At 30.8% G+C, this 13,011-nt stretch overlaps 2 protein-coding genes across 2 annotated transcripts; both read right to left on the bottom strand.

Moving 5' to 3' along the window:
- Nucleotides 1-496: 496 nt before the first annotated feature.
- LOC129966893 (mediator of RNA polymerase II transcription subunit 24-like) lies at nt 497-12,129 on the bottom strand. Its single transcript, XM_056081504.1, has 2 exons — nt 11,952-12,129; nt 497-4,370 (listed from the first exon to the last, which is right to left on the bottom strand). The coding sequence occupies exon 2, from the start codon at nt 4,365-4,367 to the stop codon at nt 1,254-1,256; it is 3,114 nt and encodes a 1,037-aa protein (XP_055937479.1). The 5' UTR covers nt 4,368-4,370; nt 11,952-12,129; the 3' UTR covers nt 497-1,253.
- On the bottom strand, nt 5,790-8,018 carry LOC129974919 (uncharacterized). Its single transcript, XM_056087713.1, has one exon. The coding sequence runs from the start codon at nt 8,016-8,018 to the stop codon at nt 5,790-5,792; it is 2,229 nt and encodes a 742-aa protein (XP_055943688.1).
- Nucleotides 12,130-13,011: the final 882 nt, after the last annotated feature.

The raw sequence follows: 13,011 nt of genomic DNA, 5'->3' as shown, positions 1-13,011 counted from the left end.
AGTGCAAGAATTTGCAAATTTAATTGAACCTGAATGTGAACACAAAAATACAATAGAATTTACTTCTAGTAAAATCCCTTGCAATATTATATATAAATATATATATTGAATTATCAATAACCATGAATTATTTTACTTGTAAAACTAATGTAATTAAACTTAAAAAAACACTAATGTAAATTTCCTTCACTGCATTTGATTTATTCACTGAAAAGAGATTTTAGATATCAAGTTAGCATGAATGTTAATGTATATTCACATGAAAGGAATTTTTCCAAAAAGAGTTCTAATATTACTAAAAAAGCAAATGAAAAGGGGGAAAATTAATATTTCAATACCCATTGAATAGTAAACAAGTTTAGCATATAGTTCGCTGATTTCTAGATGGTATAATCCTTTATATATTTTACAACCTTATATGAAATTAAAATGAAGTCTAAATAATACAGTTTGAAATTTTATTATAAAAAACAAATGTTTCAACATACACTGCAAATATGAATTTTAAAAAGGATGAAACAGCTCAATCCTGACAATAAATACATAAATATAAAATAAAGTCAGGTTTTATATAAGCATTTCATTACATTGTGTACTTACATTTTTGTTACGATTATGACTACGAAAATGAACACAATTTGACAAAATACTTCAGACTATAAAAATTGAGACAAAGAAAAATATTATTTATAATCAGAAAAAAATTATATGTATTTTCAGTAAATCCACCACTGAAAAACTTTCATACACAAGATGAGATAAAACCTCCAAATGATTGCTATAAATAGTCCTCACTTCCACATTAAGAATACCTAACAGTCAGGGTTTCCTTTTTGAAATGAATGAAATGCAAAATTCTGAAGAAAGTCTGGATATGAGATATAAAGGTTTATTCATTTTTTTCAGACAATACCTTAGATATGAAATAATATTAAAGATAAAATGCAAAAGATTTTAAGGAACAGTTTTTTTTTTTTTTTTTTTTGTTCTGCAAATAAGTTTTTTAAAAAAAATAACATGATCAGATTTTTGAAAGTGCATTTAACAACAGTAATTCTATTAAAAAAATATTAAATGGTAACCACTCATGAAGGGGGGTAACAAGCGGATGGAATCTTGTTCTAAAAGAATGTAGCAAATTGTTTTAAATTACAATTTTGCTTGTATTGTATTAACTTCAATCAAAGAACCTTATTTATTTATTCTGGATATGGTATGTTTATTTACAATGCAGCATTACAATTTCAGGTTGTTTAACTATTAGTTGCAAGCCTATTTTGTGCAATTGTCAATTGGCACAAACTCAAAGCTGATACTTTACGTGCTCTTGGACTCTGCATGCTGCTAACAGCAAGAATCAATGCATGACTAAATTCTTCAGGGTATTTTTTCAAAAGCAAACCAACCAGTCCAAGTGGCATAAACTGCAGTATCATGTGAGCATCATCTTTCGCACAGAGAACAACTTGTTCTAGAAATCGGATGGGGAAATAGGATCTTGCACTCATTGTTGCATCGGAAGCAATCACCAACAATGTACGCATCACATCTGCAATAGCTTTGTTGATAGGATTAGCAACTGCATTACGCATTTGCTCATCATTTAAAGATTGCAATTCAAATGGAGTATCTTCCAGAAGCTCATTATTGCTGCGATGCATTTTACTGGATCTATTATAATCAGCAGGATCCCTGGCATCAAAAATGTCTACCTCGCGATAACTTCGCTTGCAGCCAGATTTAATTCCGCCAGTGGCAGAACACAGTCTTGACTGTAGAGCAGCATATGTTGTGATGACTGTTAAACGAGCCAGAGCTGTACCATAAGGTTCTGCCAACTGTTCTTGGTGATATTCATTGTACAAATAAAATGGGAGGACATGTAACAGTAAAGCCAAAGCACACTGCTCTATATCTAAATAGAATATACCAGTAATCATATCCACAGCACGATTTATATCTTTCAGAAACTGGTAACCAAGAATTTGTCGGACAAGACTATCGCAGAACCAACGTGCTCCACCAACACATAATAAAGTGTCAAAGTATCGAATAGACCTTAAATCCAGCCATCCTCGAAAGTGTACTTCATGAAAAACCTCATCTAATATTTTGCCTAAAGGAAGTTTCACTGTTAATCCATGAGGTATTAAAGGGGCACATCTATTTTTTCCTTGCTTAGGGGGATGTAAATCAAACATCATTATATTTATAATACCCATCATCAAAACTGAACGTTGCGGATAGAAGTTCTTTTCTTGATCAACACCCTGCATTTGAGGTGTTTGTCGACCACTTCCAGATGGCGATTCCCCGGGGGATGTGGCAGGTTCTGACAAAGGCTGAGTAAACTGTTGAAGCATATTTATAGGCTTAAGTCGCTCCTGATGGTGAAGAACACTTATGTAATTACAAAGCCAAGCAGATATACAAATAGGAAGAAAGCAATATTGTCCTTTAATATGATCTAAAATTATTTTGACTTTTTCTGTAGATAATGCACCATGTTCCCATGCAAGCAATATTTCTTTTGCTGCTGCAGGTGCATTGATACACACTTCATGCCATTTCACTTGATGAGTTTTAATTTCTTGATCTGTGTTCATAAATTGTTGAAGCAACATATCAATATTTTCTTGATCACATCTCCATAATGCTACATCTGGGGATTTGAATTTACCACCTTCAGATAAGCATTCAGTAATCCACTGTATAAAAAATGAGTCCTTCTTCCCAGCATTGCTTATGACCACATCTATGCCATAATACTGAGTAACATAAAACAACAACAAAAAAGTAACATCAAACATCAGAGCTCTTGTTTGAGATGCTTTAACAGTCTCATTACTAACAAACTTATTATATTCATTATACTCAATGAGCTTTGAAATGAAGGAATTCAATTTTCCTGTAGCAGAGAAAGCAGCCAAAATCAATTTAAAATTCTTAGGAGGAAGAATATGACATAAAAATTGCAACAGAGGCTCTTGTATTTTTGAATAATCAGAGTCCAAGGATACTAAAATTCGTTTTAAGGTATGTTCAGCTCTTAGAACTAATTGAACACTTGCTTGCCCCCTTTCTGGAGTTGGTTTAGGTGTGGGAGGCTTGGTTGGCAGTGGCTTGCTTGCCTGCCCCTGCATATTTTGATTCTGATTTATCTGTGATGGAACTTTCGAAGTTTCTGCTTGCCTACGAGCTGCAAGTTTGTTAGCCTGGGGTTCAGTTAAAAGTTTCACTCTGCAGAACTCTTTACTTAAAAATGATAAACTATCACAATTACTTCTCAAATCGACTTGGTCCAGAAGAGGTCCATAATACAACAACAGATCTACACCCTTTTCAAATGAGTCTTCTTCATTATCTGTTTGAACTGCATCAATGTTGACTATCAGATTGGGCAGTTTGAGAAAAGTAAATGCAAACCATTTCAAATCATCTTCAAAAGTACCCGAATTATCAGCTATTCCAATTAAACATGCGCGCATAATTTCGCAATAAAGTTGAGACAATTTAAAATTTTGAAGTTTTTTAATCATTAGTAAATGATTTACAAATGCCCCAATATCATTTGCAGGACTAAGAATAGCATCAATTACAACCATTATGTTAATTGTACTAGCTATTATTTGAATTTTGTTGTTACTTTTTGGCATTTGTTCTGCTGGCATCATTGGTATATTATCAACAGAATTTACAAGGCTTAAAGCTCCTTCAATGATTTCTCGTGTGACATTAGTTGTTGTGGGAACTAAATTGATTTTTTCTTCAAGCTCTTTATGTTTTTGAAGCATTTGAGCATACATACCCTGATCTTCAAACTTTCCAACATACAAAAGAGACTCGATGAAAGTAGAATTGCTGAAATAGAAGAGAGCCTCAAAAGATTTTTCCATTATTGATATATGTTCAGGGCTCTGTTTCAATTCACTTAGCTTTGTTATGGAATGATAAACACAAGCGTATAACCAATGAGTTATACTAACAACAGCCTTACATAAAGCTATACACTCTTCTTCATTGCCATGGCAACCAATTCTAGATTGAAAAGTTTTCAAAAGATCCAATAAACTCAAAATGCAGTATGGTTTGTAGAAACTCTGATATCGTCCAATGCTAGACAAAACAGCACCATAGGATACTACTCTTGAGCTTAAGGAATGCATTAAATAGGACATAAACAAACTATTTGGGCCAGGACCAACTAGGGCTTGTTGTAGTATACAGTCAGCTAGATCATAAACATCACCACTTACACCTCTTGGAAGTACACTTTTTATTCGGTAGCCCCACGTCACATCTGTCCAACGCTCTCTCCAAGCTTGCAATAAAAGGGACTTAATATTTCGAGTCTTGCTAGTATCCATCGTCTAAAAAAAAAAAAGAGATTAACATTCAGAATTCAATTTTCTTTTTAAGATTCTAAATCCAAAAACACATAAAATAAAACATTAGTATTTAGCTTTAAAACTGAATTTTAGAACAACAACAAAAGTATTTTAAAATTTAATATTATGATAAAGAATAGCTTGCCTTCTATGTATTGCATATATTAACTGCATATATGGTGTCAATACTAAAGAATGTTTATTAGTAAAGTTAATCTAATATCTAAAAGTTATACACACAATTTCATCAATCACATTTTACACATAAATAGTCTTATTTTACTGAAGTAATATTTGAATGATAAATATATTAGGCAAGTTCTGTTATATCGTTTTATACATTTCCATACAAACATGCTTAAGATTAGAAAATAAATCAAGATATTATAAGAATCAGTAATAAGTGATACACAAACAGTAAATTCAATTGAAATTCAAATTAAGTAAAGCTAATATATTTGCTTTGGAAACAGTGACATACTAAAAGCAAATACTTCCAAGACATAAATTTTTTGCCAAGTCCATCAAGTTTTAGTTAAAAAGTGAAATAATGTATTCATGTTTCATTATTAAAACAACCTTTATGATAGGCAATCGAGGCATCCATAGCTAAATCACTATATTTCTGTTTTGATACATACAACAGCTACATTCTAAAGTTTTAATTAATTTAATTTTAAGTATTTTGTATTTTAATAAACTATTAAATAAAATGATTTAAACAACTAATGAAAATGGCTATTCCATTTTACAACCATTACTTAGAAGTTTGTACATGTAATAATGACAAAACTCAGCAATTTATACATTCAATAACAAGCAATTCATTTAAATTAATATAAAAATACAAATATTTCTGCTTTTGTTACTAATATTTTGATTAAAATAATTTTATAATTTTGGTAACAATAAAAAAATCATCTCTATTTGGAGAATTAAACCTTTAATTGCTTTGGGTATATATATATATATATATGCATCCAGAAAAAACCATTGATGTTGTCGTGTACTCGCCTATGGTACACGGGTTCTTTTACTGTGATTGAAAAAAACTACTCTCCTTGAAAAAATAACTATAACATTTATTTCTACGACAAGACAAGCTATTCTATATACATATTAAGTTTAAATGACTGCATTTCCGAAAGTAAACAGTTCAGAATCTTTTCAGCTGCTGATCACAACGCTGTTCCGTTTTTCAAGTTTGATTCCAAGTTGTTGTTGTTTTAATCCGGAGTTGAGTTGTTACTCGCTTCGTCGAAGATTGCGGATTCACGCTACACTCCCACCTTTTGGGTTTTTCTTTTCAAGAAAACTCAAAATGTTCTTTAGTCCAAACAGTTCACAGGTCCAGCCGATTGAGAACTTGAATCTTTCGGCTGAAACGGGTTTTCATGGTATTTAGATTTGACAGAGACGTTTCGTCCGATTCTGGTAGCTCAGGATGTTCAACATATTGCTGTTGTACTGCCTCTTCTTTTTCATCTTCAACTCCAGATGGCAATTCAAAGTTGCCGCTAAAAGGGATGGACTGCAGGTGACACCAAACACAACTCTACGATGTCTGTAGATTTTCATTCCCTTGTCTTTGGTTTTCCATAAAAATCGCAGATAATCCTTGTACCTCTCTCTGATTCCGATCTGAAGAAATGCCTTCTCAATGTCTTGATGCATTTCAGTCTTCTTTTTCGATTCAGTAGGATCAGTAATTCCAATGGCTTCTAACTTACATAAGTCACTTATATTACAATCTTTTATAAGTAAGTTTGTCACTGTCATGTTTATAGAGTCTAAATTGCTTGGTGCTCTTCCCATAAGTGTCCAACCAAGCAAAGTCTCAGTGGCAGTTAATCCACAAGTTAAATTGAGGATTTTTCCAGTCATCAATTTTCCTGCTATGTCAGCACCAATAAGCAAATGGATTGTTGATGAAGAACAAGATGGTAAACATTCTTGATCCGTTAGATGGATTCCATTATCCTCTAGTTCCTTTGACCAAAATCCGGTTGGTATCTGACAAATTTCGGCACAGATTTTCTCTTGGTCAAATGCGTTAAAAGTGCAATGATAATTTTTGTTAAAATCACTTACAAAAATCTTGTATTCTGAATGTTTCTGAGGATTTTGCATCCCTCCAAACAAAGTATGAATAAGAGTTGTTTCTTTTAATGCAGGATACTTCATTTTCTTAGCAGCTTCTTTCGTAATATAAGATTTCTGGCTTCCAGTGTCTATGAGGGCCCTCACAGCAAAATCCTGTGTTTCTCCTCGAAGAACCACGACCAGGGTTTGTAGAAACACACTTGTAGAACATGTGGGATTGGTCAATGTATTGAACTGTCCAAAATTGATTGAACTTTCCGTTGCTTCTTGAGAGTTAGAAGACTCAACGGTCTTTCTATCAGGGCACATCACAGCATGATGTCTTTGACCACAAATTCCACAATTCACTTGGACCCTGCATAGCTTTGACACGTGACCGTTACTTAGACATCTGAAACAGCAACCTCTTTTCTTCAATCGGTTCATTTTCTCACTTAAATCCAAATTTCGAGCAACATGACATTCTTTGGATTCATGATTGTTCTTGTCACAAAATGCACACTTCAAAACAGATTTTTGGTTTCCTGAAAAAAGTCCCGCAGCTGTCGGCAAGTCTCTTTTAATCTTTATATTTTTGCTATTTTCTTTCAAAGAGAAGCCTTCCATAGCAAGAGCTATCCTGTCCTCATTTTCAACTTCGTTCTTCAAAAATTTCATCAAACTTTCCAATCGAGATTCTTTTGTGTCATCTTTTCTATCCAATCCTCTATCATTTCTCCGCCAGGCTCTTAAAACTTCTTCACTTAAACAAGACTCAACCAAGGGAAACAACATGGCCGCATACTTTGCTGTAGTAACGCCAAGAGTTTCTAATGATCTCAGCTGGGTTTCAAGTCTATCATAAACAGTTGATAATTCAACATGTTTCTCTTTAAGATTAAATGCGAGTGTCAATTTTAACAATTCTCTAACGTAATATTCAACCAATAAATCATCTCTGCCGAATCTAGATTTCAGACAATCAATCGCCTTGCAATAATTTCCGGAGGTAGGGGGAAAACTTTCAACTAATTCCCTCGCTCTGGAATTCGGGATAGTTGCTTGGACTAAATATTGAAACTTGTCGGTTTCATCAATATCGTTGTCTTCATCAATTTTTCTGAATTGTCCCCAAAATGGCAGCCAATCTTTAATTTCCCCGCCAAATTTCTTCAGTTCCAAATGAGGCAGCTTGAATTTCCGCTTTTCACCGCCAACTGAAGATGATGTATCAGCGTTAACAGCGGGATTAGTTTTTCGATCCACTAATAAACTCATTCTTTTAAAATTGAGTGAATACTCATCTGCTGAACGAGATTCCTTTTCAATATCGTCTTCATTTATTTCTTCAGACATCAACAAACGATTCAAAATATCTTCATTTAATTGCAAAAGTTCATTATTTTTCTCGCCAAGCAGCTGGAAAGTTGCCAAACAATCTAAATCATCTGCAATGTTTACTTCCGTTTTCGCTGACTCATCTAAATGATTAAACAATCTAGTAAATGCAGATCTAACTGTTTTTCGTTTAAGCTTTAAAGCTTCCATAATTTTTTCTGAAACAGTTATTCTTCAAAGTATCGACAAATTTCTAATAACAAATAATTTATCGTCAAAAAAATTCACTTGCCTTTCGAATCAGAAGATTGCAGGTTCGTGTCCTGTCGCGGACGCCATGTCGTGTACTCGCCTATGGTACACGGGTTCTTTTACTGTGATTGAAAAAAACTACTCTCCTTGAAAAAATAACTATAACATTTATTTCTACGACAAGACAAGCTATTCTATATACATATTAAGTTTAAATGACTGCATTTCCGAAAGTAAACAGTTCAGAATCTTTTCAGCTGCTGATCACAACGCTGTTCCGTTTTTCAAGTTTGATTCCAAGTTGTTGTTGTTTTAATCCGGAGTTGAGTTGTTACTCGCTTCGTCGAAGATTGCGGATTCACGCTACAGATGTGGCCTGCAGGCACATCTGGTGAAAACCATCAGTTCAGTCCCTAGCAATCACTACTGCTTTTCAAATGCTGCTTACACAAAGCTCTTCAAATTAGAGAAATCGGTAGTTAAAAAAAGTGATATTTGAGAATTCTGCTTCACGCTCATATGCAATAAACGTTTTTAAAAAATTCAAAAATGAAGAAAAAAACAATACGACTTAAAAAATTTTCAAACAAGTATTAATAACTTTACGATATGGTAAATTTTAAATGACATTTTAAATTAATTTTAAAATATACAGCAAAAGATTAATTCCTATAATTAAAAAAAGGATGGTTAAGTAAAAAGCACAAATTCCAAAACATATGTTAAATTGAAATATTCATTACTTGGAAGAATATTAATACAAACAATAATAGAAGTTCTTCATTAAAAAATGAAATTAGTATAATCAACTCCGATTCAAACTGGTTACTTCACAGAATGTTGAAGATATAATACATCAATTCCAAAAATAAAATTCAGTAAAATAGTAAAAGAATAATCATTATGCGATCCAAACATTATTTACAAAATATTTTCCAGTTTACAGCATGGATAGTCAATAAGTTTTTGAAAGTTTATTTCATATTTATTGAAGTCAAGATCAGTTCCTCAACTCGTCATTATAAACACCAAAATATTAAACCACTTTCTCAGTAAAAAGTTCTGGTTCTTTTATATTAACTGTAATCCACTGGAAAGCTAAGCTTAATTTCATGACCCTGGCAAACATAGTCAATAAACTAACACGACATCTGGCAATTTTTGTTTTAGCAATTAATCACTGGTATGCAATTAATAACACAATTATTAAATTTTCAATTAAACAGTTTCAAGTAAAAAAAAAAACAAAAAAACTTCAGATATCGCCTTTCAAAAAAGATTTTTTTTTGTACAGTTCAGAATAATTTTGTTACAATATTGCATATAAAAAAGAATATTTATACATATATGAAATTAACTGAATTTATATTCTTTTAATAATGGGAAAAACAGCAAGTTTTGGATTATGCAAAGGGAAAATAACTATTACTTAAAAATATTAATTCATTAACCTAGGGAAGTTACATTTTCAGGTGTTTAAAGAGCTGATACACTATTTTATTAGCTATTTATTAAGATTTATCTGGATTTTACTACTATATTTTAATTTCTTATAGAAAGCAGAACTATAAACCACAGTATAAGATTAGGTGATATGACTATAAAATTGATTGTTCTGAGCTTTAAAATAATTTAAGGGGTGTAGCTTACTAAATACTTCAATTTTTTTAAGTCATCTTATTGAATTTCATCGTAACTTAGTTTCATAATCAAAACTACTATGTTAATGTTGGTCATCCAAGGTGCTTAAAAAATACTTATAAACTCTTTACTTTTTAAGATAAAATTTGACTACTCATCCTGGAAAATTCCTGAAGCAGTTTGAATTATCTTTTATAAGAAAAGGTCCTCATATAAGGACCATAAAAAAATAAGCAGTTTGTGAATGATGATACAATCCTATTTTCTTCTACTTGTATATTGCAAGGGCTTTTTGTCGACATTAAAGTAATTGGGCATTTAGGTAACAATATCTAACATTCATGATATCATAATGTATTGTAGATTACAATATAGCACATTTTGATTTCTTATGCACTTGTGATACTTTTGAAATCTGAACACAGAGGATTAAACTCTCCAAGTTTTGTTTTCCTATGTATAAACTCGATCGGGATTTCAGCTTTATTTCTCTTCCAAGTTCAAATAGTGATTATTTTTTAGATAAAAGATCTTTCCCAGAGGATAACTCATTTACCAAATATTCCTTATCACATTTTTATACGATACAAATAAAAGAGTTCACATGTGTTTTGCAATTTCAAATGGGGAAATTTTCAAATCTGCAAGATCTTTGGTTGTCCTGCATATATTTCCATACTGTAAATGTAAAATAATTTAGAATCTATTAAAGCAGAGATTTTGATTCCATATTTGCATTAAATAATCCAGAAGCAAACACTGTAGAAAACAAAACTATGCTACAAAGAATGAGAAATTTTAAAGCAACAATGGTTGAGAGAGGAGACAGATTCACCCCATTATCACATGGATTCCATGAAACGAAAGTCTCATGTGCAGAAAGGAATATTGAGTTTGATATTTTCCTATAAATGGGATGACTCTGTGCCCCATACAATTTCACTTGGGTTAAAACTTCTAGTATATGTGTACATCTGTAAATTTATATGAATAATCTTTTTCATATTCAGATAATTAGATTTATTTAATACAAAAAAATAAAGTCTTAATTTTATTAGAACATATACACATATCGCACACATATGTCAAACTAACACCTAATCATATATGGGTATACTCAAACATAACTTTCTTACCATATAATTATGTTCTTTAGGAAGATAAATAGGCAAAGTATCATTAAATTTTCAAGAAATTTAAATGCCAAAAATGATAAAATAAATGAATTTCCACAGATAGAATCGAGCATCAAATTAGAAATAAGTCAATTCATATGAAAAGAATGTTGTCAAGTCAAAAAATTTAGTTTAACATATTTGTTATGATGTAAAAGTTAAAATCAACATTAAAAAACATAATAAATTTGATAGTTACTATACGTGTCCTGTAGACTGTTCCTTTTATGCCATGTTATGTCTATACTGCCCAGGGGAAAAAATGACACCACATATTTAATAATATTATATATTGTAATAATATATGGTTTAATCAATATGCTTTTTCTCAATAGCTATTAATAGGACACTGGGAAAAAAATATTTTACATCCACCTTATTTAAAACTCTCCATTTTAATAATACACATGCATCATTTAATTCATGCCTGTTACAATAATAATAAAAAAAAAGACTAGACATAAATGCTTATTTAACTTTTGATTCCTAAAGTGATACTATGATTTCGTTTAATTATCTATCTTTTCATAACAAACAAGGAAAAAAAAAAAAACAATATAAAGCAATCCTTACAATCAATATCAAACCTTTAATGGATAAAGCTTATAAAATTCAACTACTAAAACATGCGAGTTGTGTGTAATAAAACTATATTAAGTTCCACGACTAGCCGGTACTTTCGAAATTCAATTTTGAAATTAAGCTAGAATACACAAATTCTAGCAAATAATTAGTCTATTTTTAATCCGAATATCTTTATATATGCTTTTCATAAGATCAATATGCTACCATGAAAATCTTATATAATGTTTACAATTAACAGTCATAATGATATCAATTCATAGCGAGTTACGAGCAACCAAATTAAATCATTGTATTTATTCATTCATCGAAAAACAGAGAAAATGAGTTAATTAATAATTTTTAAATATATCAAAAAGTATCAAGTACATAATGGGATATATTCATTTTATCAATTTCGTAAATCCAGAATGTTTGTATATTTCTGATTAAATTTTTTAGCTTATCGCAACATTTTCGTGTGCAACTTATGTTACTATTAAAAATCACTTACAAAATCTAACGGAAAGCAGGTGCAATGCGAAGAAGAAGCTTATGTTTGGTCCAGTACTTTTAAAATGTATTTAACATAAATTATTGCAAATATAAATTTAAAAAAAATAAAATCGTCTCCAAAATTACAGCGTTTAGCATTTCGAAAGAATCTGTTCAGTGGCTGGTTATTTATTAATTCATTTAAGTAATATAGATGGCACTAGTTCCTTTAAATGCCCGATGGCAGCTTACAGTTAATATAAAGTTTGTCAATTTTGTTAACTAACTTTTTTTTTATTTACATCGTATTGTTACATTGTTAAAGTGAAATAAGTAAAATTATCCATTGCTGGGAACTTTAGTTTTTTTCAAAAATAAAATATTTTCAAATATCTTGTCAAGCCTGATACCCGTGTGATTGAATAGTTTCAGCTAAAATGAAATTTGAAAATATAATATTGGCAACAAATCTTGAAATCGACGATTCGTTTGATTGTTTTTCGATTTTTGATGTTGGAATGAAATACAAACCTCTAATTATTAATGTATTTTCTCTGTTTTATGTTTCATCCTATAAAATTACAGTCTAAATTTAATTTTACAATTTTTTTGTAGCATATTTATTTAGTTTTAATTTTTATGTTCTTAAACTCGACGGAAATAACTCATATTATTTCTCGGCATTTACAATTATTTCTTTGAAATTTCCGAAATTTTACGTTTTAAAATATAATAAATATTAATATTCAATTATAAATAGCAGTGAATTTTTACGGTGTTTTTTTTATTTTGATTCGTTGGATTTAATTCATGTAGAAATAATATCTGATATATTATTTAGATTGTGAAATCAACTGGTTTATTTATTACTGTACTCATTTCTGCCATCATTTTATATGTATATTTAAAATAGTTTTAAAAACTTATTTATATTAACTTGTGGGCAAAAAAAAAAAAAAAAAAAAGATGCGTTTTTGGCCAAGCACATTCAAGTCGTACACACTGATCAAAAATCGAATTAAAGCCGTTTTCTTTAATATTTCGGGATTACCATATTTGCTGTAAATTGCCAAAAAAAA

The sequence above is a fragment of the Argiope bruennichi genome, chromosome 1, assembly GCF_947563725.1.
Source record: "Argiope bruennichi chromosome 1, qqArgBrue1.1, whole genome shotgun sequence".
NCBI classification, from domain to species: domain Eukaryota; kingdom Metazoa; phylum Arthropoda; class Arachnida; order Araneae; family Araneidae; genus Argiope; species Argiope bruennichi.
This window is presented reverse-complemented; position numbering and strand designations above follow the sequence as displayed.